At 46.9% G+C, this 27,442-nt stretch overlaps 7 protein-coding genes across 7 annotated transcripts; 4 read left to right on the top strand and 3 right to left on the bottom strand.

Moving 5' to 3' along the window:
- Positions 1-4,552: 4,552 nt before the first annotated feature.
- On the top strand, positions 4,553-5,495 carry VFPPC_14022 (Oxoglutarate/iron-dependent oxygenase; the record flags this gene model as incomplete). Its single annotated transcript, XM_018291793.1, has 3 exons — positions 4,553-4,812; positions 4,879-4,912; positions 4,983-5,495. The coding sequence occupies 3 exons, from the start codon at positions 4,553-4,555 to the stop codon at positions 5,493-5,495; spliced, it is 807 nt and encodes a 268-aa protein (XP_018142545.1).
- Positions 5,496-5,971: 476 nt separating this feature from the next.
- Positions 5,972-6,751, bottom strand: VFPPC_14023 (cytochrome b561/ferric reductase transmembrane; the record flags this gene model as incomplete). The annotated part of the gene is made up of 1 exon (XM_018291794.1): positions 5,972-6,751. The coding sequence occupies one exon, from the start codon at positions 6,749-6,751 to the stop codon at positions 5,972-5,974; it is 780 nt and encodes a 259-aa protein (XP_018142546.1).
- A 919-nt stretch (positions 6,752-7,670) lies between these two features.
- Positions 7,671-9,143, top strand: VFPPC_06378 (O-methyltransferase; the record flags this gene model as incomplete). Its single annotated transcript, XM_018285420.1, has 4 exons — positions 7,671-7,868; positions 7,954-8,077; positions 8,139-8,555; positions 8,689-9,143. The coding sequence occupies 4 exons, from the start codon at positions 7,671-7,673 to the stop codon at positions 9,141-9,143; spliced, it is 1,194 nt and encodes a 397-aa protein (XP_018142547.1).
- A 1,126-nt stretch (positions 9,144-10,269) lies between these two features.
- Positions 10,270-12,587, bottom strand: VFPPC_06379 (cupredoxin; the record flags this gene model as incomplete). Its single annotated transcript, XM_018285421.1, has 6 exons — positions 10,270-10,461; positions 10,527-10,671; positions 10,773-11,501; positions 11,560-11,885; positions 11,986-12,171; positions 12,321-12,587. 6 exons carry the CDS (start codon positions 12,585-12,587, stop codon positions 10,270-10,272), a joined length of 1,845 nt encoding a protein of 614 aa, XP_018142548.1.
- A 1,050-nt stretch (positions 12,588-13,637) lies between these two features.
- VFPPC_06380 (alpha/beta-Hydrolase) lies at positions 13,638-15,287 on the bottom strand (the record flags this gene model as incomplete). Its single annotated transcript, XM_018285422.1, has 3 exons — positions 13,638-14,640; positions 14,697-15,001; positions 15,057-15,287. The coding sequence occupies 3 exons, from the start codon at positions 15,285-15,287 to the stop codon at positions 13,638-13,640; spliced, it is 1,539 nt and encodes a 512-aa protein (XP_018142549.1).
- A 7,056-nt stretch (positions 15,288-22,343) lies between these two features.
- VFPPC_14024 (O-methyltransferase) lies at positions 22,344-23,719 on the top strand (the record flags this gene model as incomplete). Its single annotated transcript, XM_022428900.1, has 6 exons — positions 22,344-22,574; positions 22,645-22,771; positions 22,822-22,942; positions 23,000-23,454; positions 23,512-23,636; positions 23,714-23,719. The coding sequence occupies 6 exons, from the start codon at positions 22,344-22,346 to the stop codon at positions 23,717-23,719; spliced, it is 1,065 nt and encodes a 354-aa protein (XP_022284321.1).
- Positions 23,720-24,809: 1,090 nt separating this feature from the next.
- Positions 24,810-25,800, top strand: VFPPC_06381 (metalloprotease 1 protein; the record flags this gene model as incomplete). Its single annotated transcript, XM_018285423.1, has 3 exons — positions 24,810-25,052; positions 25,111-25,664; positions 25,722-25,800. The coding sequence occupies 3 exons, from the start codon at positions 24,810-24,812 to the stop codon at positions 25,798-25,800; spliced, it is 876 nt and encodes a 291-aa protein (XP_018142551.1).
- Positions 25,801-27,442: the final 1,642 nt, after the last annotated feature.

Here is a 27,442-nt window from a genome sequence, read left to right on the forward strand (position 1 = left end):
GAAGAGATTGCATGACTTAGCCTTCACAGTCTCAAAGCAGACTACGACGGCGGGGGCGTTTTGGCTGTCGCGTTTTGGGTTCAGCCACATAGGATACAGATGGTTGCTACGCCAGGGTCTCCTGGCCTCATCTCACATTGTTCTGCAATAACGGAGATACTAGGCCAAATTGGAAAGTGGCTGCCTGTCATTGAGCTGATGATGGAGCCGATGCAGGTAGACCCGAAACCACGTCATTTCTGTACTTGCCGGTCCATCTCGTGCTGTGCTGTCACCCGTATGGTCAATTCAAAAACTGAATCAGCGATGGCTAACACCTACCTGCATGTCTTTCAGATGCACAGCGGGACGGCACACACTGAGTTGCAGTACTGCGCATCTGCCTGACCGCTTTTTACTATTTGCTTCTTCCTATGCGGGCATAGCTGCGGGTTCGGCAAATATTTGGTATGGGTCGTAATGCTATCCGCCCGATGGTAGTACAGTACTAGGCTTTTGTAAGATTGGCGGACTTGACTTGCTGCAGCTAGTTATTGCAGGCCTAGATAGTGACGGAATAAGAGCTGGACCAAGGTTAATTGCAGCTCGGGTAAACGTGATTGTTCCTAGGGAGGAAAAGGGATTCCTAATTACAGCCCTTAAGGAGCGGTAAAGCTATCTGCACACTATACATAATCCAAGACTTCATCGAGCATAAAGGTTACATGATTCTCTGACGCGGGCCTACTGGAACAAACTCTTGAGATAAAATCCCAGTCAAAGAGGGATTTAGTGATAGTACATACAAGGGCCATACAAGGATGTGAGAATAGGATGGTACCGCCTTGAAGTACAAACGCGTCCACCCGGGCCGCAGAACACAAATGAAATAATACTGCATAAAGACAAGGATACTCATAAGAATGCAAATGACAGTTCACAGTGTGTTTAGATGACATAGCGAGGAATTCTCGCTTAATTTGACATAAAAGGTGGATACAAGCATAGCGGCAAAGATGGACACCAGAAAGAGCATCACACAAGCAAGCCTAGGATCAACAAAAAACATCTTCGAACAGACAGGGTAGCGCTTGATAGAGACACACCAGCGGCTATAAACAAGAATCTATAAGAAATGTAAGACGGGTTGCGATAACTGCAACGCTACAAGTCTATATGCGTGTCTTGCAGCCTGAATATTGAACATCTACATTTATGCAGTGCTACTTGATTTGTACAAAATGTCTAAGACATATGGCCGTCCAGCTTTAGCGCCACTAATGTACTCACAAAATATGAGCTAGGGCTACGCCGGAAACCGGCCGGTAAGCCTTGAACAGCTTGGTGAGATCTGGGCCGGGGCTAGCTTCTTCTGTCTGCACTGGAGGTGTTTGAGATTCGCTAAAATGTAAGACATGCATTAGAATAGTAGCTACTTGAATAGCCGTGTTCATTGGAGAGTTAGGATGAACCACGGCAGGGCTCGCGATTTCAGCTCAGCCACATGCTCCAGCTTAGCAGAGCGAACAGTCTTGTTGTTCGTGTCCCTACAGGATTGACTTCATCTGGACGCTTGACCAGAGCCAAATCACGTCAGCAGCGTGGGCACCAGAACGTCTGGTAGACTACTCCAGCCAAACGCTTGATTCTTCCACATGTTTGTTAAGTATCGTACCTCGAAATTCGATCCTCAATTGCCCGTATGGCTTTCAAGCTCTGGGAGATATGCCTTGGTGCATTTAGCTTCGCCTGGTTAGGGATACTAATTTACCGAGCAACCTTGGCCCCCCTATCAAAACTTCCGGGGCCATGGTACTCTTTATTTTCCGATGTATTCCTCATGTACAAGGAATTCTCGGCTCAACGCCGGGTGTATGTCCACGAGCTGCACCAAAAGTTCGGGCCTGTCGTTCGATTAGGACCTAATGAGGTGTCCTTTACGTCCTTGGAAGCCCTGAAAGAGATATATCAGAGTTATGGGAGCGGATATGACAAGACTGAGTTTTACGACCTATTCATCCAATACAATACCAGGTGAGCGGTCAACACTAAACTTCGCCCGAGATGGAGGTTAAGCTGAACCAAGACAGGACAACGTTCTCAACTCTTCAGAAGCAGCAAGTGAGTTATGTTCCCGTTCAAACTGCAACTTAGGTATTGACAGAAGGCATAGCATGACCAAATGAAGCGTTACATTGCGGGATCATATGCTAATAGCAGCATCATGCATCCCGAGGTTTTAGATGGCATTCAAGAACGGGTGAAGGTATTTTTGCGGCAATGCGAAGACGCAGGAGAGCAGGCTATAGATTTCTACGTAAGCATTATTATGACATTTATCGGAATGGAAAACACTGACAAATCTAGGATTATTTGCACTGTTTTGCAATGGATTGCGCGTCATTCCACCTGCTCCATCCGCATGGGACTAAATCTATTGAGGGCAGAGATCTCAACTTGATGAAAGAGTACTCATATGGTGATACGTTACGAGGTTGTTACCCTTGTCACCTTCACGAAGATCAGTTCTAACAGCATGGCAGTCAAATTATGTCGGTATCGTTGGCCAGCTCTAACACGCTGGCTGGAAGCAACTTTCCAGGGGACATCAGCATCACATATCGGCGATTACGTGCTCAGGGCGTGCGAACAGACGGATTCAGGGGACCACAGCTTGGCGTATAGCCTCAAGAATGGCAATGCGAAATTCCGCCAAATTCAAGTCGCTGCAGAATGCATGAACCATTTAGCGGCGGGAATCGATACAACCGGTGACGCCTTGTGCTTTTTGATACATCAATTGTCGTTGCCTGGAAGCTACGCAACCCAGGAGAAACTCATCTCCGAACTCTCATCCAACAAAGATAAGGCTCTTAATGACTTGCCATACTTGGAGGCCGTCATCAAAGAAGGATTGAGGTGTTTCCCTCCCATTCCAATGTCACAGCCACGATATGTCCCCAATGGTGGGCGCATCATCAACGGATATTTTATTCCGGGCAGGACAATAGTCAGCTGCCAGGCCTGGAGTGTGCACCAGTTGAACCCGGATATCTTTGATCAGGGGGGCCAATTTATCCCAGAGCGTTGGCTTGATTCAGAGGTCACTCCTAAGATGAACAGGCTCTTTTTCTCATTTGGGGCTGGTGGCCGATCTTGCACAGGAAGACAGTAAGTTATGAAGTTTTATCTGCTTCCGCATTCAGTTATTAACAACCTTTTTAGTCTTGCAATGGTTGAAATGAAATGCCTGCTCCGCAACCTGTACTCTTGCTATAGGACCAGAATCGCACCAGAAATGCAAGCAAGTATGGAACTGTATGACCAGGCCATCTCTACCAGGCCAATCGATCAGACTTGCTTATTAACCCTCGAACCTATAAAGAGGTGGGAGACAAAAGAAGTGTAGTGTTGGCTAGATGGGGCAGTTCTCGTAACATACCAATTTACTATAGACCGTAAAAATAGAGCACATCTGTCTTATAGAAACAATCTATCTAGGGTGGTCATCAATTCAATCAACGCACCTATATGGTTTACGAAACGTCACCATGTGAACCGTGAAAGCGTGCACTCGGCCTCTTCATTCCCTTGGCCCTGGTGACCGAGGTGGACTTCATAACCTGGACACTGATGACAGGCACGAGAAATCCCATTTTCTTGGTCAAGCGCACGCAATACATTACAGCAGACACTACGAAATAATAGTGAAAGACAACAAACGGCTCTGGTAGATTTATATTACAGGCAAGACTTATGGCTCGGAACAAAGCTTTTCGAAAGAGTCAAAACTAGAGTTCCTATCTGGATAGTGTAAAATGGGTCGCATTGTACCTCAAAAAAGAGGCTCACGCTTTACAGTTATCTTGTCGCATGAAGAATTTGACTTTGGAGAACAAGTGACTCCCATGTGCGTCGTTTGCAAAGCCCAATTCTACTACGGCTGGGGATTCTTCAATACACAATGGGCGGTCGCGGTCGCTGCGAATAAGATAAAAAGCAAGCATGTGCATGTGGCTGGCTGTACAGCTACAGTTTTGTCTTAGCTTGCGGTTTGGTCCTCATTTGGCTGCGGATCAGGCCATTTCAAGCAGGCTTTCAGTGTCAACTACAGCAATGTCTCAGACCGGATACCACTCACTGGTCCCATCCTGAAATGGGCTGAGTACGAGGGCTAGGATACCTGGTTGTAACAAATCACGGCTGAGCCAAGGAGCATCAGTATCTGAGTATGTTTCTACCGGTGCGTCGCGAGCTGTCATATTTGACTATATCTTATCACCACGGAGTAGACTACCAAGCATTTACAAGATCTACGTGGGAACCTCGGGAAATTCTTCGGCCAGACGAGCTCTTGGCAGTCTAGACGATACCGGGACTAAGTCAGGCCGTGGGGTGTAGGTATGAAGGAGCTGTAGAGAATATCAGCCGTGCTGCGGTCTCTCGTAGCTTGTAGAATGCCCCCCTCTTCCTTTCTTTCCTCACCCTTGTTGCTTCCACCTTGGTCTATCCCAAGATTCCTACCATTGCTTCCTCCCCTCGTGCTTGCAACATTCCCGCCCAAGACCACACCATGCCATCTGAGGAGAGGATGGCCTCTCTGGCCGTAGTGGACTACGAAGCCCTGGTAAACAAAGATGCCGGAGAGATCCAAAAGCTCGCTCAAGCCTGCCAAACGGCGGGCATATTCCACCTAAACCTCCAGGGTTCCAAGATGAATGCTTTATTTGAGGACATACCGACTATCTTTGAAACTGCGCATACTACGTTCTTTAATCTCCCTCATGATTGCATGGAGAAGACACAAAGCCTTTGTGAGGGAATGGAGCGAGGGTATGCAAGAGCCGATTCCGAGTGAGGCATCTGCTTATACTGATGGTTTCTCCATTCAAAATGTAGCTACCATGACTGCAAGAGTTTTGAATACTACGAGGTTAGTGTGTTCTTAGCAAAGCTACATTCTCATGCTCCTTTTCTAACCTGTTAAATCCACAACAAAACAGATTGCACGGGACGAGTATCGACGCGGCAAATGGCTCTTGCCTGCCACCTTCGAGCCGCAGAAGGACCGAATTACCCGTACGATGGACCTTTTAAACCGAGCCGCTCAGACGGTTGTCGCCGAGCTATGTGCTGCCATGGATATCAATGTTCCCGAGCTCAGCGATGACCCTACTGTCCCTAGCGACACGGGCCTTAAGCTAGTATATAAGCCTCCAATGGGCGAACCTGGCCAAGTTTTTCACCCATGGCATACTGACTCTGGCCTTGCTACACTACTGTGGTATGACGAGGCCACAGCACAAATACCAATCTGCGATAAGGATGGGAAGCAGACCGAGGACGCGGAGACAATTCCAGTTATTGATGGTACCATCCTCGTCAATATTGCGGATGAGCTTGCTGCCAGATCAGGAGGACGCCTTCACTCGCCTGTACACCGCGTGGTGAATCCACCAGGGACAAAGAGAGTATGGAACAGTGTTGTCTATCTGCTTCGGCCGTACATGGTATAGCTACCAGTCGGTGTACAAAAGTGTCGATACGATGCTCCCGCGTCGCGAAACAGCTTCATAAGCACAACGTAACTAGAATACCGCATTTCTCAGCGATATCATAGTCAATTGATAGAACCTCAAATCCCATGTGCTAGTTGCGTCCTGGCGTCCCTGGCGTGCTGTTCAAGATTTCGTGTGACACCTACTGTGCTCAAGAAGATCTTCAAATTGGTGAGAGCGCAGTCTCTAACAGGTTGCGCATAAGTTCTAGTAACTTCCTTGCACATTTCAACAGGTAGCTAAGCTGAAATTATTGAGAGCTGCCAAGTAAGCAGCGTCTGACAGTCTTCCCGGTCCATCCCCTTTGGCATCACCATTGGCTTCGCCAAACGAGTTGATCATTTTGGCCCTGCGGTGTTCATCACCTCAACCTCCTTTTTTTTCCTCTCCAAAACAATTGACTTCTTGCTCGCTCAGGTCGTTATAATAATAAACTATAGTTGAGGCTGTTGGCTCACCCCAAAGCCTAGTTTCTGCTTCTGAACCCTCGAAAACACGCCGATGACAACGAGAAAAGACCCCAAACTAGCAACCCAGTCCCTAACTCCAAGCACATATTTATTATATCCAGTTAATGCAGCAGTCACTGCCGTCATCAAAAGCATCAAGAGGATAAAATACCCGCTAAAACGATGATACTTGTAAAGCGATTTCGCTCGCGCCTCACCCCCGTACAGCGAAGGAGTCATCCACATGGTGAAGCCGATGATGTACTGCACGATAAGCAAGAGTAAAGTTGATGCTCCAAACGCTGCATGCGGAGAGGGGGGGAAATGTGACCGATTTTCTTGAACTTTGCTCACTTCGACTATGGTGAAGCCGGTGACGATGGCTATAAACGCAACAAGGTTGAGTGCTGCGTGAACATATTGGCCTCGGCGTTTCTTGTCAAGGTTTTCAGACGTGATGGGCTGCTGGAAGAGGATAGACTGGGTGAGGATGAAGATGGCGGTTGACATGGCGATTGGGTGGCCGGAGAAGAAGACGACGGGAATGGAGGCGATGCGTGCCCAGATCTCGCAACAGAGTACAAGAACACCTATTTCGGCGATGATACCGGTCAACGTTCCAATAAAAGGCACTGTCTTTCTCACGATGTTCGCTCTCTCCAAGAAGACCCCATTTCCCGGTATCCCAAGCAGCGGTTCCGTCTCGGGTCTATAGGTAGATTCACTTGCCAGTGGTCGCTCAGGAAGACCAGCCGTGCTCGCCATCTTTTTTTTTAAGTCAGGTAGTTTGGCTGCTACAGTGTGTCTGAATATCGAGGCCAGTACGTGGAGCAGTTTTTGATGGCGGGTTTTGATGGGTGAGGATGGGTGATTCCAGTGTGCTTGGGAATATTGGTGTTCTTCCCTGCCCATGCGATCACTACTTGGCTCGTTGTCATCTGAACTAATCCATGTCACATTTGATGCCTACCATCACTTATAGGCTGGTGATCCCTTCTGTGATTACTGCCGTGATGACCCCATGTCTCAAACATATTCCGTCACTGATTACATATATGCAGCCGCTGGGTGGCTCATGCAGCTTGCGGATCCCAACGCCTGAAGTCCATATACGATCTAGGGTTGTAACAGGGGTGTCGATTGAGTTGGTTGAGCTCGAGTCTTCCCTGTCACAATGCATAAACTACGTATGTACACCGTCAACGCCAATATTGCTGTATCTAGCCCCCAATTTTAGCGTTGTGATTGCACACTCCCCCGCCAGTCTATCACAAATGATCATTTTGTCAGCTCAAGGGGTGAGTGGATTGAGTTGATCGCTACGCTGAGTACGTCGTTGCTCTCCATGGTGCCGAAATGCGGCGTTTATTCCGCTCTCTTTTTTTTTGCTTTTCGGCCAATTCTCGTTCAATATCCATGGTAGCTTCAGCAAGCCCATGCTTCCAGTCTGGTCAATCAGACGTGCTATAACTGCCGATGTCCAGTATACATCTGTACTAGAAAGACCAAGGACACAGGTCAGACTGTCAGTAAAGCGGCTGCGATACATGTAAGATACCTCACGTCAAGGTGGTGCTGCAGAAATCCCACCTCCTGGATGAAAGAACCGACACACCTCACCCATCGTTGATTTCTCTGACTCTAACTACATTCAGTACGACTCAACCGAAGCCTCATTGTCGATATGTCGAATGCCTACGCGTCCCCGTCAGAAATTCTCGCTTTAGTGCAAGGTGTGAATGAGGCGGCAGCCAGCTTTGAAACATCGGCCACATCTCAAGGCGACTTACGCCTTACCCGACGAAGACTTCAGCATGAAGTTCAAAAACTTTTGAGCTCTTTGGAGGAACCAAATGGAGAAGTCTGGACTCGGACGTTCCAAGTAAGTCGACAACCTTCTTCGGAGCGGACAGCACAAAAGCAACGTGGACTGTGGAAAGCCAACTAATCCGTTAACGTTCGCAAAGGTCAATGTCAGTGCTGCACTCGAGATCGTATCGCAACTGGAGCTATGGGACAAGTTCCAAGGAGGAAACGAAGTTTCCATCGCGGAAATTGTAGCCCTTACTGGGGCAGACGAAATAATTATTAGTGAGCATTCCATCCCTCGGCGTAGCAAACTACCCGTGATATTTTACTAACTTTCGTACAGTCCGCCTATTCCGTCAACTCACAGCGGCCCATCTCTTTGTCGAAACCACGGGTCCAAAAGGTCCAAGCTTTGTTATCACTTCTCTTGGTAAACCTTATTTACATCCGGACCACCGTGCATTCAACAACTTTATGTTCTTCGATCTCATTCCATCAATCATGGCAATGCCAAAAACTCTAGCAGAGAGACAATACAAAGCACCTACAAAATTGACGGGGACACCTTTTCAATGGGCCCACGGAGAAGAACTCTGGACCTGGTTAGGTTCTCATCCCGACCGAGCCCTCAATATGGTTGCTGCGATGACATCACATAACCCTCTAGATGCCTATCCATGGGGAACTGAGCTTGCGAAATTGGACCTCCAAGACAATGATGTAGCGATCGTAGATGTGGCTGGGGGCCAAGGTCACATCAGTAAGCGCACTATCCCTAGACCTGTCACAAGTACATCTAGATGAATTGTCGATTGCAAGCATAATGCTGGTTTTTGTTTTTCTACTCAAGCAAGCCTGCATAAAGCACAAATGCTAACCCAAGTTCTCCATAGTGGCCGAGATCCGCCGAAGAAATCCACAGATCAAGGGACGATTTATTGTGCAAGACCTACCTTCTACACTTGACGCTGTTCCCACGCCGCCAACAGGTGTTGAGCTTATGGGTTACGACATCTTTACCCCTCAATCCGTCAAAGGTGCTTATTTTTATCATTATCGCCACATTTTCCATAACTGGAGCGATGACGATTGTACCACGATCCTAGAACAAATTGTACCACTGTTGAGAACGCAGCCACAAAGCAAGTTGTTGTTAGTTGATATGGTACTACCGGATTCAAACGGGACAATGCAGGAGGCAGTCATGGACATTTCTATGTTTCCCATGGGAGGGATGGAGAGGACTGAAAGTCAGTGGAAGCTGTTGCTTGCGAGAAGTGGCTTGGAAATTGGGAATATCTGGAGAGGAAGTGAGCCAGAAGCGTGCATCGAGTGTAAGCTACTTTAGTAAGGTTACAAAACAATACTCGAGTTTTAGTTACTATGTTATTCTGGTATTATTGTGATGGTGCGTCAGACGTTTCCGAGATCGCATAAGATCGAGAAATCCGCGCCGAAGGCTCCAGGCGTAACTGTACAAGGGAAATTGATGAACTTGTCATACATACAGGGGGTCAATATGCATATGGCCCCATTTGGAGCTGAACAGCAAGTCGACGGCTTCAAACACAACCGGCCGAGTTGGCTGAATACGAAGCGGCCAGTGATCATGCGAGAGGTGCCAATTAAGTCGAACAACAAGAGACTTTGCAGAGCCACACACGTCACACCGACATACGGCGTATCAACACACGGTACATTGAGACACAGAGTCCTGGAACAAAGAACACCAAGACACGCCTCTGCAGACACAAGAGGCTGAGACACGGCACACTGAGACATGACACATCGAGACTGCAACTGCTGCTCACACCGGTTCATAGTGCCGAGTTGCGAACGCCATCTAGGGGGGTGAAATGTGTTGGCCAATACCAGTTTGGTGGAGTGCCAACTTGCCCACTAGTCCACATGCATTCTATTGCATCTGTCAAGCTCATTGTGGTTCGGCCCGTGTGAAAAGGCGCATGTCCCTCTGCGTCCCAACAGTAAAGCAAGAGCGATAATTGGCCAGGCCTGCATAAAGATGTCTTCCGTGCCTTAAGTGGTTAGATCATTCGTAGATCATCGGAAATACGGGTGCTGTGACAAGGGCCGTCCCGTGTGACATGGAGCCTGCCCAGCTAGCCACTTTCCTGGGATGATTGACACATATGTATGAATATGTAGTTCCGTAGACGGAGGTACCCTGGGGCAAGTCTATCCTTGGTGTTGTGACTGTTCGGTTTCCAGGGTAAGGGATCTTCTCATAGGTTTACTAGAAAACATCAATTTATTACGTTAGACTTGCATATTGTACCATGTTATCATACTATTGCGTTCACTATTAAACTATTATCTTGCTTTGTGTAGTCCAAGTATGATGGATACGCCTTGCTGCAGTGGTGACAACGATATTCATCCTGTCCATTCCGCTGGGTGTAGTGTCTAGTCTCTCTCTCCTCGTCTGGAATTTGGAAGACCCTAAACGAGCCCGTCTACTTCGGAGCCGCATCCCCTTTTTGCTCTTTTCTCCAGTCACTAACCCAGTCACTGAGTTCGAAGAACTCAATCACATCAGGGGGGTGGGTCTCATTGCCAACTACGCTTCCTCCGTATGCAAGATAGCCTTCCACACCCGGTCGGTCGATCAATCCAAGCACTTCAGACTGGTTCCCCATAACCCAGGCCTGTAATGACTGCATTAGTATTTTTTCCCTGAATATGAGTTTTTCGCAACGACAGGAAGACTCACCGTATTCATTCCCCATACCATATGCGGCAAGAGATGGCAATGAATCATCCATACACCTGGATGATCAATTTTAATTCTCCAGGCCCTCCATGCTGAGAGAGTTCCATTTGGTGCCATTCCGGTATACTTGTAGAGGTTGGTTGTACTATCCCAAGGGTTAGTGTTCGTCTTCTTCGTAAAGTCTCTAGCATCCAAAAAGCCCTTTCGTTGGCGGATGGGGAGAAGTAAAATGAGAACAAAACTTACTCTCTCTTAATGGGATGTCCTCCAGAACTCTTCCATTTTGCCTCATTTGCCTCGCGATCATACACACCGGGTCCAGAGCCCAAATCCCAATAATGAGCCCCATGAGCGTGCCAGGGATGCGTCTCTGTTCCATTACCTTCAGAACCGGTTCCCTGAACAACAATCTCAAGCACCTCTCCCATGCGAGCTGGGAATGCATAAGTTACTGGATCCAAACCATCATTCTGGATAGCGCGTTCCATAGAGGGCCAGTTGGAACCGCCATCTTTATAGAGAGATACAAGGTAAGGCTCATGAATGAGACCTTCATTCCACGTGTAGCCGTTCAGCTTGTAAAGTAGGCCGCCGTTAGGAATCGAAAGATGAGATGTGATATTGACTCGTCGCGTCACTTCGTCTGCCCTGGGAAAATTCTGTGCTGACATTGATGCGAGTGGGTGCGCTGAGTTGTTGTACGGTCGAAGTGAGTATTCTAGCCAGTACGAATCCGTTTCAGGCAAGGTAATGGGAGGCGTTTCTGGTGGATAGACTGCGGGACTGTCTCCTGTTGCTTCTTCAGCGCCATAGTTGAGGACTGCGTACGAGCGAGTGAGTCCTCCAAATTCGCGGCTTTCCACCTGCAAGTAGTAATACTGCTTCTCTGGCTTTTCAAGAGTATGAAGAAGAAAGCTAAATCGTTGGCCGGGAGCGACCTGCATGAACGAGGTGTTGTGTCGCTCAGTGTACGCTCTATTTCATTGTTAGGGCCATTGCTAAAGGAAAGAAAGGGGCGTAGAGGCAGACATACCCATCAGCTTCAATCACTTCGAGATTCTCGTGCCCCTCAAAGGCCAGAATGTCGAACGACAAGGCAGTTCCACCAATAAGTCTCATGCGGTAGGTTTTTCCAGGATCAACGTTAATGACAGCCAGCGACGAATTGCAATTCGTTCCCGGACTAGTTAGTCCGCCTCCCTTTCCATTGATAAGCACCATTTCTTGGGCTCTTTCATACTCCATGGGAACAGCAAGTAACGCTTTCTCGATATACTCATCAGTGTGTGGGAAGACATCTTGTATCAAAAGGATACGTTCGTCGTCGTAGTGGTGGGGGGGTTCACGCAGATCCTCAATCTGTGATATATCAGTACGACAAAAGGTGCATAGAGTAGCCGTAACGTGGACAAACGAAATGTCAACACTGTAGAGACCAAAGGGGAAAGGGTTCTCCTACAATTAAAGGCCCCGTAGCAGAGATGGCTTGGAATCCGACATGCGAATGATAAAAGTATGTTCCCGCCATGCCAATTGGAACATGAAGCTCATAGTCAAAGAAATGACCAGGTGGAATGGGCCACTGTGCAGCCTGGGGAGTTCCATCGGAGAAGGGAGCTGTTCCCATTGTAAGGCCATGCCAATGCTGCTTAGAAGTTAGCCAAGTTTGCGTACTGAGGTCTCCATGTCTCCTTCAGATTCTTCAATTCAGGAGGAAACCGTAGGTAGAAAGAAATTAGGCTGCGGACGAGGAAAGTGACGCTGGCAGGTGCAAACGAGCCGCTTTGAACATACCATAGTAAGATTTTGATGAGGAATATCATTGTGAACTCTGATCCAAACCGTGTCACCCTCCGTGAATGTAAGAGCTGGCCCTGGACTAGTGCCATTGACTACCAAAATCTCTTTCGCAGGCACACATGACTGTTTCCTCTCAACCTCGGTGACGCGAAGAACGGCATCTGGGGCGAACTTTTCACCGTGGGTGACTGCAGATGCTCCTCCAACCAACGCCGCGGCCAGAGCGGTTATCGCAGGGACGAACTCTTGAATGAAACGCATCTTGCAGATGGATAATAAGAGATGGTTTGAACGAGATGGCAAACGCTGTGCCTACCAACCATGGCTTTTATACTTGTAGTAGCAGTAGTATATCGACTACATTCGGTGGCCATGCGGCCAATAAGGCTACCACCTGCCATGTAAAGGCATTGATACACCAGTTCATCTTGTCTTTCGATACGTCACAGAACACGGGATGGCTGCAGACTCTACTCGTCAGCCCAATCATGGCCAGGCCGATTCCCCGATCAGAGTTAGACCTACAGTATGTGGCAATACGTACTTGACACCCTCTACCTAACTACCGTCCCGAAAGAGGTCAAATTCATACTATTGCCCCCACTGCGCTTCCAACTATCAATGTTGTCTCACGTTTTACTCATGTGATGCCTAATCACATCCGCCTGGAACAGAGGTGAGGACTTCCTCATGCACAGCTTGACTTGGTCAAGCCACTTACTCTCACGAGTCCATGAGACTGGTTAGACAGAGAAAACCACGGAGGGGTGACAATAAAATCGACACCCGAAACGCCCGCACACAACTACAAGACATGACAGCGAATAATAAGACCAATGTCTTGAGCAATTCTACAAGTTGAAACTCAGTCATTTCTCCGTCAGCATCTAGAACATGCTTACAGTGATCAGACATTGAGTCAACCCATGTTGTAATTCAACCGATTGCCTCGGTGTGCACGCGGCAGCGTCTTGCGGTGTCGCCTTGAGTGATTCTTGTCACTCCGTTGCCTACCTGGGCACTACGTACTACGTACCGAGGTAGTTGGGGTTGGGTAACCTTGAAACCCCTGTAGCCTAGTCTGCCAAATTGAAATCTCGCTGGCCATCCGATATTTGCATAACGTTACTGCAAAGAGTGTATTTGCACCTGTACTCAAGCATTGGGCATAGCCATCGCCACCGGCATTGCCGCCTCTACAGCAGCGGAAAAGGTCACGGTTTGTGTAATTTTAAGAATTTTAAGAAACCCAATATTAATTACGTGTACTTCTTGAGAATTACAAGCGGTGTTTTGTCCGTTACAAAGTGACTATGCTATAGGGTACGTCGTGAGACACGCTCCGTCATAAATCCCAGACATTGCAACATTCGTTCCCGTCACATTATCGTAGGCCAATCTAATCAGCGTCGGCTCAAACGGTGAAAACTGAGGCCAGCCACCTTTGTACTTTGCCAATCCGTCTGTCGGAGATTTTGCAAAGGCTGCCCACGCCCCTTGAACGTATTTCCTAATCGAAATCTCTTCCTTAGTATCTGCAGGAATTCCAGCTCCGGTTGGAAGCGTGTTCCAAATGAAGGGAATCTCGGAGCAATGCCAGGCACCACTATCAGGATTTGTGAAAATTCTGGTGTTGGGAAAGTTTCCGAACCAGCGATAGCGCCAGATAGGTAGGTCGTGAGAAGCGCTGACATTTGCTCGGGCGCCTACCGGGCACGCGAACTCTGAATTAGTGAGGTTCACCCAGTATTCATGGGGGAGTGTAGCCCCCTTGAGAGCATATATGGGAATATATGCACCGGCCTCGAAGTCGTTATTTCCAATCAAAACAGGCAGTTGGGCAAATTTGCCTGCTTTTGAAAGACTGGGATAGTCGGCATGGCCAGTGATGCCGTCAATACTGGGTCCGAAGCTGTAAGACCCAATCGCAGCATACAGATCTTTGACATTCTTCCCTTGCAAACACGAAAGTATCTGGGAAGGGCTGGTAGTCGCATTTGTGCCACAACCAAGTGTAGCAGAGACATTGTACCACGCCTCGGCGTTGTTGGGCGGCAACGATCTACCAAAACCAGCCGCACCAGACTCCATGATAAGGCCAGAGACGATAGGGTCTGACGCATAGGCGTACGCATAGTGGTCCACCGAGGCAGCACCGGCAGATTGACCAAATAGCGTCAATCGTGAGCAGTCACCACCGAAAGCGTGAATATTGTCCCTCACCCATTCCACCGCCAGCCGCTGGTCGAGAAGTCCGGGGTTACGATTTTTCGATTCTGGATCACCGTGGAATCCTAGGATGCTGACCCGATAGCTAAAAGTGGGAGTATTAGAATTACATCGTGCCTTATTGGGTTCAGAGTGGCCTACTTGAAAGTGACGACGATAACATCTTGCTCGGCTGCAAGATGCTGCCCATCGTAAAAGTTACTCTGAGTACTCCCGTAGGTGAAACCACCACCATAGATGTAGATCATCACGGCTTTTTTAGCTTCACCACCGGTAGGCACCCAAACGTTCAACTTAAGGCAGTCTTCACTGAACGTGTCTGTAAGCTGGAATAAGTCTGACAGAGTTGCAATTCCTTGGGCAGTCAGATTGGCAAGCGCCATATCGTAATTACTGAAGTCATGGTCATCTGGAGAGAAGGGTGTGCTTGCTGGGCAAGAAAATCCCTATGATAAAGACTGAGTGAGAGATCAAATATATCAAGATGCGGGAAAAGCTTACGACACTGTTGCCATCGATAAGTTTGTCTCCATGGTACTTTTCTGGTGGCATAAACCTTCTTTTTCCTAATGGTGGTAGTGCGTAAGGAATACCCAGAAATGCAGAGACGCCAGGTTCGTCAGTCGCCGCGTGGCCACGAACAGGCCCGCTAGATGTTCGAATCGTCTGACCAACATGGAGCCCGTAGCAAGTTGATATCCCCAAGAGTGGAACAAAACAAAAAGCCTTCATTTTTGCTCAGAATTACATACAACGATCGGTGTAAAGAGAGGAGAGCAAGGTGCGGAGGGCGGGAAGGGTGGATTGCAACAGAGGAGGTGTACATTGCTACTTTATACTCAGTGCATAAGACATCACCTTATCACGATCATGGCATCTATTACTCTGTACATCCCCACGAGGCTCCTAGTTTCTGTTAGGCTACGTTCTTGCAACATACACAAGCCAGATTCCCATATTTGAGACATTCCTGCTACCAATAGAGTACGCACATGCATAATGTGTGAACTTCCCCAAGAAGATGGAATTCACAATACAAAGTTTTGGAGCGATGAGTCTACCATTAAACGTAGAGCTAACATTCAGCCGCAATGGCGTTTGTATAACCAAGATATCGGCTGGAAGCTCACCATATTCTCCAAGTTGTTACGAAAGGCGTCTGCAAGATGTTTTGCATTGCTTTAGATAATGCGGTCAGACTGACCATGTGCCGTTAGTCGGCTGGGTCAAAGGTTGGATTATCTGTAACCTCTGTACATCATAACATCCTGACTATCTGACGTTATGGAGACCGGCGACACCGATTGCAGGATAATGGGCGTCCATGCACAAAGCTAGAGGCAAGAGCTTCTGGATCCGATGTCTTGGCCTGTAATAATGTGACCACATTGTTGGCTAAATCTACCAATCGACAGCCTTTAGGCCTCGATGGAGCAAAATACTCATGAAAGACGTCTGGGGGGTTCAATTTGATAGGCTGAGGGCAGCCAGCCTGACTGTATTACGGTCGGCAATGTAACCATCCTGCGCTGAATGAGAAAGAAGGCAGACTACAAGCACACCTGTGTCTCAATACAAGACCGTAACCGGCGGATGTGGTGCTCAGTAAAGGCACACCAAGTACTATGAACAAGCATTTAGAAGAAATGTATCACAGTTAGTAATGGTACTACTTTGCTTTTTCTTTTGCAAAATGCCTTGGAAACTGAAAGTGTTTGAGATGCGATAACTAAGACATGCATGTATACCTGTAGCTGAGGTGGGTTCGGCGTCAATATCCATAAGCATACCCATGAAATGACAGGCGCCACATACAGAACCGGCAGCTGAAAGTGCACTGGCCTAGGGGTTGCATGATACAACGGCATGTCTCATTGCCACCCGCAATACTTGAATAATTGTCACAAAGTTCATCCGGGAGACAACGGGACAACCATCCCCGCCTCCATCAAGGATCGTAGACTTTCCGGCATGACTGAATGCTACCGAAACATCGATGTATCACAAGAATCATCTTCTCCCAATCTGTCGTCAACTGCGTCTCGGTTGCAGGAGGCTTACTAAGTTGTTGCTAGGACATGTTTAAAACCTTGGCAAGTAAAAGATGGGGATTCACAGACCATCAACGCTCACCAATCAACTCCAGTTAATCTGCACCTTGACTGTCTCTAATTCCGGAGTACGATCAACAATATGAACACGAAAATCACGCTTTTAGCTATGGTTACCGGTGTAACGGCAGCTACTCAAGCGGTTCTTGCGGGAACTGTTGACGTAAGTTCATCCCAGATACCTACCTGGCTGTATTGTGTACGAGGCTGATAATGTTCAGTGCGTATGCCATTGCACACATTTACCAAGATAGCCCACCTGCTGGTAGTCCGCTGACATGACCGGCAACCTCTAGATAGTACGTATTTATATATGCATGACAATACATGGGATTACAAGCAGCGTGCTAACACTGTTGCTGAATTATAGCCTGTAAATATTTTATTCCTGCTTGATAAAGAACCATGGGGTTATATGATACTAACAGGTATTGCCAACTCAAGGAAGTAAGTATACATTCAGGGTTGTTCTTAGCAAGCCTTTAACTACAAAAAGCCTGCTAGTTTAAGGAACTAAATCCTTGGGCAATGGGAAGTAGAATTCCAAGAGCCATGCTGACGTGGCTGGCAATTTTTAGTACGTAGGTATCTGCCCACAGCGGGTGAGGTCAGATTACTATCGGAATGCTAAAATACAAAACACAATGCTAGCAAGTACGCAGATGCCCACTGCTAACAAGAATTGAGCTTCCAGCATGCTAATCTTTCGCGAAACTACAGCGTGTCAGTATATGCTTGTAGTTGATTAGGAGTTAATTGCTGGCATGTGCTAGAATCTGACAAATTTAGTGTGTAAGCACCAGGGTTGACCGTGGGATTGTATGGGGTGGCTATTTGTTCATACAAAGCTTTAGGAAGTAAGTTTGATAAGTGATGTAGAGGTATTAGGCCATTTTGCTAACACTGCTGGTAATTGGTAGACGGTAAGTATCTACCAGTAGCTAGCTCAGAATTGGATTATTCGCAGCTACTAACACAATTGTTAAACTCTAGCTAGTAAGTGTTTATATGTGCTCTAGGGAGAACGGATTACCATGCTAATGTAGGTGTCAAACTCTAGGGCGTAAGTATCGCCGGCTGCTGGTGCGAGAATTGGATTGCTGCAGATAAGTTAATTTGGCTGTTGCACTCTAGCAAGTAAGTTTGCCTTGGTGGCTGACAAAGAACTGCCGGCTATAATAGGCTAACCTGGAAATATCAGCCTGTACGCTATCTACTTTACTCCGAGTCACTGGTAAAATGCTTATGCAACTTGTAAATTTAGTGTGTAAGTACGGAACGTTGTTGGCTAGTTACACGGCCAGGAGCACACTCACAGCTCGATGCTTTAGTGTGTAAGTGCCAACCCATTGGTGTTAAGCAACAATACCATATGGCCCTCTGACAAACTGGTGACCTCTAGCATGTGGGTATTTCCCCATAGCTAAGAAGCGTTCAGATTATTGCCGTATACTAATATAGCTGGTTATATGTAGGATGTATGTATTTACCTGTCCCTTAACAAGAATTGCACTGAGAAAGAATGTTAACATAAAGGGTTGGCGGCAGCACGTATGTATCTCTCTCTCACTGTTAAGAAACCTTATCGTGCAGCAAACTGAGATGGATGAGAAATGCTAGCATGTGAGCATATCCTATAGTTGCCAAAAACGTACTATTTTGACAACACGTTAAAATAACCGGCTATTTAGTGTGTAAGAATCTTTGACTGCCAAAAAAAAGTTACATTGAGTTGTTAATATAAGTACATTAGCGTGTAAGTATATGCCTTTAATGGACGAGAAATTAGAATGGCAGCGGCATCTTATCACTAACACGTATCAACTTCTAGATAGTAAGCACCTCCACATGCTCGTTAAAAAATGGGAATAAACGATATGCTCACATAGCTGGTATCATCTAGTTTGTAAGTGCACTTCAAAGGGTAAAGGGGGTTATTAGTGCGTGGAGTGTTAACGTCCTTGGTAAACTCCAGCAAGTAAGTTCCATTCGTGGTTGTCCAGGTCTTTAATTGCTGGCGGCTTTAAACAACTGGCAATCTTTAGGGTGTAAGTATCTACCCGAAGTCGATAAAGAATGGCGACACGCTAATATGAATGGTAACACGCAAGTATGTAAGTATCTACATGGTTGGCCAGGAATCTGCTTACGAGCATTGTGCTAATGATGCGGCCACAAATTCTTAGATGGTGAGTATCTATCCATAGTCAATATGGGGTTAGATCATACAGACAACTAAGATAGCCGGCAAACTCTAGAATGTAAGTATTACCCTGTAGGTAACAGAAACCCGGTTACGTAGTATGCTAATAGAGCTGGCCAGCACGTAAGTATCGAGTCGTGCTTGACGAAGAATTGAGTTGACGGCAATGCTAATACGCCTGGCACTTTACAGGGTGTAAGTATCTACCTTTGTGTTCAATCGAAGATATCTTTTGCAGCATGCTAATATGTTTGGCAAATCTGAAAGTACGTAAGTGCCCACTGATGGAATAATCGGATTGCTCAAAGCATTGACTTGGACAGTGTTTCCCGCCTGGTTACAGTGCTCCATGAGCTCATCTGCTGGTAAAACTGAAGAATGTCAGTTTTTAGGTACGTTATCGCTGCAAAACTCCTGGTCGCTCGTTGTGTACTGATATGGCTAAGAATCGAAGAATTATGATGGTTCGCTACGGTGGGAGTTGTGCAATACTAAAGCTACGTCGTTGCATGGAGTTCTCCGATGGAGTTTAACCTCGGCCGACCGTTGGCAGGATTCTACGCATGTAAATTGTAAAGGCTCTTATATGTCTCATCTATCCGTCAGGCTCTATTGTTTCTACGGTGGTGAGAAGAAATGAATTGTTCATACAATTCTGCTGTAGGCAGACAAGATGCGAAGGCAAGAGAAATGCACAGAAGAAAAGACAAAAGACACGATCTAAGTATATTGGGCTAAGATATAGCCTCCCGCTAACACGTACGTCTCACAACTCGACCTAATCATAGCCGACCTTCAAGGACCATGGGACCAGTTAAACCCACAGTCTTGAGGAGTCGTCAGACCAGGTCTATCCTCACGGCCTGGACCAGGCCAAGTCCAAGTTCAACCGGACCATTCCGACCACTGGCCTCATCGCAATGCTACCATTATTTCGAATATATCGCTCCGAGAGAATACCCAAGATATCAACAGCCATTGTACACAATCTCGTCCATACGACTTCGGAACCGTGTTCTCTAACTTGGAAATCCAGCCATCCACAAAAGGCTTCGTAATCTCATGACAGTGGTAATATTGTACCAATAAGGCAAACTTGCCCAGTGTTGCAAGACTAACTTCACTCGGTACATCACTTCTTCGTCCATGAATGATGCTCAATAATATGAGGAAACATTCCATATCAGAATCGCCCACAGCCAGGGTCAGGTACTGTTGACTACCGCATGGCTGCTCTTGGCGGCGTAAATCGTCACTGCTCCCGGCATTTTGGAAAGAGGCGGAAGACGCGTCTCCCTGCCCTCTACTGTCTAATAGGCGCCGAAAAACGGTAGAAGTGTTGGCCAAGAGACAGGATGAAACGAGAACTCGCAATTCATGGACAGCGTCATTGTTGTCGGCACGTCCTGAATTGTTATCGGTACTGGGAAACAATGGCTGGAGCGCCGCCATAGAGTTATTTGCAGCGTATTCAATGGCGTGAGCAACGTCCCATGCTTGACTTCTTCTGAGTAGCAGTACTGTATCACCGCCCTGATCCATCGAATATACTTTGGTGGCCATGACGTAGATTTTGGAGCCGACAGACCTTGTCTCGAGAAGGAACGGTGTGAGAGGAATGTAGATGTCAATTGTCGTTCAATACCTTAGCAGACGAGAAGCGGAGAAATGGTGACAGGTGATGAATAGACAGTTTGTGCATTAAATGACATGGGAAACAGTGGATTGAATGTGCCCAAATGGCTGCATTCAACAGCTGGTGGCTAGGTCTTTGCCGCAGAACTTCCTTCTTCCTCATGTCATACCCATCCTATCGGCTGTGTACCGCGACTTCTACGACACTCAAACGATTGTTTAGCTAGCATGTCTCACAACTATTCCTCTTTTTCTCCTCTAATTGAGTGGCACGAGCCCAAGGTAGTCAAGCTCAGAAATATACAGTAGAGATAAGAGAAGCGCGACACCGACGTTTCGCACATTCTAGGTTGACGAGAGTGTGGCTCCATGTCCACTTGCATCTGATCAACGACGTGTCTTGCTTGTGCAATTGCGTAGTCTCACAACGTGTCAAGTGTACCAGACGTATCATTGACACTGCTAGCCTGTCAGCCCATCTGATCTTCGAACTGACCTCGCCCTGTTGGCGCTCTAGAGTCCAGACATGCATTTGCCACCACGGTAAAGCAGTTCCCATGCATGCAGATATCATCCAGAAACGACAGGGTCCTATCGAGTTACTTCCTGCGCCTATTAGAAAGTGAACCACCTAATTCGGGGATCTGCAGCTTCTATTCACACATACACTCCAACCGGAGTTAGCCACATGTCGTATGTACGATAATCAATTTTGTGATATTTGTGATACTCTGTGATCGTTATTGCATGTGTCTCAGTCAAGACAATCTCTTTTTCTGTTCAGCCTGCCACAATTATGTGGTCCACATCTTTACGGAATAGCAAATGCAGCCGGGACATGGGTGAGAATGTCCCTGGTCTCGCTTGCCGCCACGACCTGGCAGTCTTGCAGATCTCAACATACACCTTGCCCATCCATTCATACATCTCTACCGCATGAGACTTGCTGGAACCACACAGCCCTAATCCCGAGGCAGTGGGTCCGTAGTTGCGCAGAAAACAAGTAGTTTATGACATGTCGATAACCTTTACTCCGAACCCGCTTTAGCGAGACAATTTTCCCGATGGAGATCTCTCTGCAGGGAAAGGCTTCGCTTCCCGGTTTTCTGTCACAATGATCACAATGCTAGTCAATGTCTGCTTAAGGATGTAGAGTGTGCGCTATTCGGGTTAACATGGCCGTTCTGTCAGCTACTCTTATGTCCTACTCACCGCGTCTCAATCACGTTTAGGACCGGGTGTTAGTTACGTTAAACCCAAAACTACTAAGAGACTACCAGACGTTGTCTTCCCAGGAGGAGAGTAGGACTAACTAGTTGGGACGTTAGACTGCCTATTTTCCTTTAAGCAGTACATGTCTCGCTAAATATTACTTCACACACACCGCCAAGTGCAGTTGGCGCATCAGACAAGCCTTTCAGCTGTGTAAGACATTCGGACGACCCGGGCTAACTCCCCGCTTTCTAGATCCCTGACGGCAGATCTGAACTATTTGGCACTAGAGCGACTACGGTGTAGGGGATTGCTTAATGCACACGCCCATATACCACTATCACAGGGGGCCCGGCGAACCATGAGAGTGGGCATGGGGCCTTCGAGTTGCATCGACGTGACAGATTTTGAAGACCGGCACCCTCAAACAGCAGCGGCCGATGATTTTCCAACCCACGAGACATTCCTGGTTTACAATCTAGTTTACTATTGACAAGTCTCGCCTAGAAGCTTTCTTTGGTACCCATTGCGTTGGAATTGTTTTGCAGCCCTTATCGCCGTTTGATCTTGTGAACGAGCTGACAGCTTCAAATCATCAGCCATTAATCGCTATCTACAATAGCAAAAATGGACAGAGAACAGATGATAGCCCAGCACAATGCTATTAAATCCAATCTCCGAACCCTCACCGACGCTGTGGAAGCGTATTCTTCCACATTTGAGAAGAATATCTCATCCGATGACCTCGAAGCAGTCGGCCAAATCTCTCAGTGTCAAGTCGCGATGGTTGAGAACGTGAAACAGATGCAGAGCGCCATCTACGGACCCTTGAATATGGTTATGTTGCATTACGAAGAGGTAGGGTGTACCATTTTGCTTGCCACAAAACACAATGAGATGCGATGCTGATTTTAGTTTGTGGAAGTAGTGCCTCCGTTCAAGCTCAGTTAGAACACTGCTGGAGATGGGCGTTTTTGATGCCTTGCCGGTCGATGGGAGTGGGATGTCAGCGCCGGAACTGGCTAAGAAGCTAGGGGTTGATGAAAATCTTCTCGGTTTGTGATTGACAAATGACAACGGCATTCCTAAAGCTAACGACGCATAGTGCGCCTGATGCGTGTAGTCGTACCTACATTCTTCGAGGAACCACAGCCAGAAGTGTACACGCACACGGCAAATTCGAAGGTCTATTTGGACGGTCCCTTGCGAGCCAACTTTAAAATGATGTGCGAATAGTCCAAGTAATGTTCGAAGAGTTTAGCTAACGAATTATTGCTCCCTAGGTTTGACGAGATTTGCGTCGCCAGCACTAGAATGCCCGACTTCTTCAAGAAAAATGGGTATCTCAATCCCATCTCACGGAGCAACAATCCTTATACCTTTGCACACGATACTCACGGCTTGTCAATGTTCGAGTTCCTTCTTCAGCATCCAGATCGATTCAACAACTTCAACGATGCAATGCAGGCTCGTTCTTCCCAAACCTCCCTTCCCTACAGCCTATTCCCTTTCAAATCAAAGTTTGGTGAGGTGGATACTACCAATGAGACTGTTCTGCTGGTAGATGTCGGGAGCGGCATAGGCCAGGCCACGCTTGCAATCCGAGAGGCTTGTGCAGAGATCAAGGGCAAAATGGTGATGCAAGATCAGAAACAGGTGATTGACGGGATTGCAACTCCATTGCCTCCGGGTGTAGAGGCTATGGCACATGACTTCTTCAAGCCGCAACCGGTCCAAGGTATGCTGTCTTCACCTTCAAGATTGATCAAGACACTCACGATTTCGATAATCTCAGGCGCTCTCTTTTATTACATTCATCGCTGCCTGCATGACTGGCCGGATTCAGATTGTCTTGTAATTCTGCAACATCTCGCAGCTGCAATGTCACCCAATGTATCGCGCCTTCTGATATCCGAAATTGTGATGCCGCGCGGTCGTGTTGATATCCAAACAGCATGGTCAGATATTAACATGCTGACATTTGGCGGAGTGGAAAGGAGTGAAAAGCAGTGGACGGACCTTCTAGATAGTGCTGGCTTGAAAATTGCACATGTGCATGGGGAGGATGGAGGATGCTGGTTTAGAGTGTTGGAGGTCGTCCACAAGTAGTTCAAAATACATGAAAAATGTAGAGAGCAAAGAACTTTTAGACTTCATCTTCATTTTTAGATTGGCTATGGTAAATTGAATTAGATAAATATGTGGCGGAGAAGACGTTGCCTTGACTCGAGTCCCTGCGAGTGAAGTATCAGAACATTAGTCCTATCTCAGGAGAACCAACTTCACTCTAAGTGAACAAATAGGCTGTACACAAATGTACAAGTTTTGCCCGTGCCATGATGGGTTGAGTCCTAGCTACCAGTTTTATTTACACCATAACTGATCAATTAGAAGCTTAATGCAATTTCGCCTCACTTCTCCGCAAACATAAACCGCTGGCTTGATATGTTCTTGGGAGCCGAAAACAACACGTCACACAAGCGAACGCAGCCAACTCTCGGGCCAATTTATTTGGGACACTGGGTGCTATGAATTTTGTCTAGATTGCTAACTGTTATTGTATTCAAAATTTCTCGGCGACGTCAGGACCAATTGGGTACCACTTACTTGGGACGAACATATTATAGAAGACGTTGACACGGATAACGTTATCGGTTGAGTGCCAAGAGCTACTTGGCTGATGGAGCTTCTTACTTGGTGTTAGCTGTGGTATATAGAGTTACAGTCCATAAAAAAAGGATGGGGAGGCGGGGTAAATAGCAACACCCGAATATTAGCTTCGTCTTCTCAACTTCCAAACACGGAAATTAGAGTTGCCAAGATAGAACGATTTTCCAAATTAGTACACAAGAACAACCACAGCAATTAAAATGTATATTAGACCCACAGCACCGATTAGGGAAGCTAAATCGTGCGTATAGTATTCTACATCGCCCTTATTCTCTCATAGTTTTGCCGCCAGGTGAAGCCGGGTATATATCTATAAAAGGCTGCTTGGGAGTGCCTCTGGTTTATTGTTCATACTACTTTCAACATTCTGACCAGTTTGCTTTCTAAATTTGCTAAACCTTTTATCCTTACCCTTGATTAAAAATGTTTATCAAGTCGTATCTTCTTGCTGGCTCCCTTGCTGCTACCTGCTTGGGCAACCCGCTTACCGCTAGGCAGGGTTTTTGCGGCACTGCTGAGCCTAGCGAGGAGGAGAGAAATGAATCTCGCCTACAGATAGCTAACGCAGATGTTGGCGAGTTAATGGTAGCTGGTGCGACTACTACTGTACCTACCTATGTCCACGTTGTCGCAAAATCGAACACTTTAGAAGGGGGCTATCTTACTGTGAGATTATCTCCTAATCAAAGGGCTTCTCTGTAATCAATCTAATGTATGGCATTAGCGAGACACAATATTAGCTCAGATGGAACAGCTCAACATCGATTTTACTGGAACTGGTTTTAATTTCTCTCTCACAGATATTGATTGGACCGTTAATGCCAAATGGGACGTTAGTGCTAACTGGATTTTCAATGGGAACCAGACTGCCAAGAAGGACGACATGGAAATGAGAAAGAAGCTCCGAAAGGGCGGCTACGGCTCTCTTAACTTATACGTCCACGGCTCTTTTGAGGGAGGGTACTGCACCTTCCCTAGAAATGTCGCAGTCGGCAGTACTGGATTTTATGCCGATGGTTGCTACATTAGCAGGCTCACTGTCCCAGGCGGGTCCAGCGATACTTTTAGTCAAGGAAAGGTGGCATCACATGAAGTTGGCCACTGGCTCTACCTCTATCACACATTCCAAGATGGATGTGATGGAGCTGGCGATGAGGTTGCCGACACTCCCGCTGAGGCATTGAAGCAAGGCGCCCAGGGCTGTCCGGTTGGCAGCGACACTTGTCCTACTCTACCTGGCTTGGATCCTATCCATAACCACATGACTTACACTGCCGAGTGAGTATTCCATTCAATTGGCTATGTACAGTGCATTGCTAATATATCCATACACAGCACTTGCCGTACCGAGTTTACTTCTGGTCAGATCAGCCGCATGCTCGCTGCTTGGTCTACATACCGTGCTGGAAAATAACGAAACAATTTGTGATCTCACCTATAAAGCAGCGTGTGATACTGGGAAAGGACAGACTTCCACGGGTCAAGTGTGCAACCAGGAGTGCTGTCTCAGAGAAAGAACTATAAGTGTCGACGACAGGCCACTTATGTAAAACAAGCACAGTATAGTATTGCTTTCAACGACAATTATTATTCTGTTGCTTTACACGTAGTTTTACTCTAGAGTACTTGGTATTTATATAGTTTTGCTCTTTGTTGTACGAAATTAAAGGCCTCTTACTGCCAGACTTACAGGGAGCCTTCTGCCAGATCGTCGTTTACCTATGCAAGCAAGTCGTGAAGTGTGACAGATGAGAAAGGTAAAATAGCAAGCGCATTGGCTGCCTCGCTACTCCGGCCGTGGCGACCCTAGGGGCTAAACCTATACAATAGCTTCACTGTGTTATCATAATGCAGTTTACAAGTATAGCGGTCTGGCCTTCCTGACCACCTCAACTGGCAGGAAGGTTATCCCGATTCTTCCAATCCAGAAGGACTCAGACCCTGTCTTCCCTGTTCCAGGTGCTCGTCCTCAAACTGTAGCGCGGGGCGGGGGACATATACTGGTAACTCTGCTGCTTGCAAAAATGACTTGGAACCTAAAGAAGAATGGTCGGTATATTCGTGATTCATCTGCTAATCTGATCTAGTCTATTAAACGTCTCTATCATATTACTGTGCTGCGCATCACTACGCTTCCTCTACTACCTTCCTTGATTTCTGCTCTTTATCCCCGTCATCAGCATTGTTCGTGGTCGCCCGGTTTGCATCACGATCTGTTTTCCCTTCTTCGTCGTGTCAGTAATGGAACGTCCAGAAATGGATTAGACGTACTACTGGAATCGACTAGTTCGACATCGCCGTCGCCTTTTTCGTCGTTCTTTGATCGGGTACCCTCTTTTATAGGATCAGGAGATATATTTCTCCTCTCTGCTGCGGCAGAAAACATGGTGGCAGCTGTTCGCTCTGCAATAAGTGGTATCCGCTGTAATGCAAAAGTACAAGTTGTTTTCAAATTTAACGAACAGAGATTTAATCACGCGTTGGAGGGGCCTCGGAAGATAAAAGAGTTGGGCGTGGTTTCTAGAAGCTGTATTCACGTCACTGTGACGTTGACGTGGGTGACGGCACTTCTTGGTACAACTGCCATAGATTGGATGCAAGGAGTACCATGTTCTTCATCACTGTCGACATGCAGGAACTAATCGCGCTGTACTTGATTGTCGGGTTGCGTGTACTTGGTTGTATATTTTTGGGCTGTTTTACAAAATGTGTCTGGCCACCTAAAAGGAAATTCGGAATGTGTCAAATGCGACCCTACCAGTATGGGAACTCTTATCATGTTCATGCCCATAATTGTCGGAAACTGACAACCTCGATGCTAAAGTCCCTTGCGACTACTGTCTTACACTGCCTTCCGCAGCTAAAACTACTAAGAGTGTGTCGTTTTTGGGCTTTGAGTCTGAAGCCCATGTCGTCTATGACCACGATGAGTTAGTCGTCACGTCACTGTGATGCGACCACTCACACCCACGCCCTCATGCACAAGTCTCAAGACATAAATCATCATGATATAGTTATTTAGAAATATAAATAATCGCAAATCGACCACAGTCAAA

The sequence above is a fragment of the Pochonia chlamydosporia genome, chromosome 5, assembly GCF_001653235.2.
Source record: "Pochonia chlamydosporia 170 chromosome 5, whole genome shotgun sequence".
Taxonomy (NCBI): Eukaryota; Fungi; Ascomycota; class Sordariomycetes; order Hypocreales; family Clavicipitaceae; genus Pochonia; species Pochonia chlamydosporia.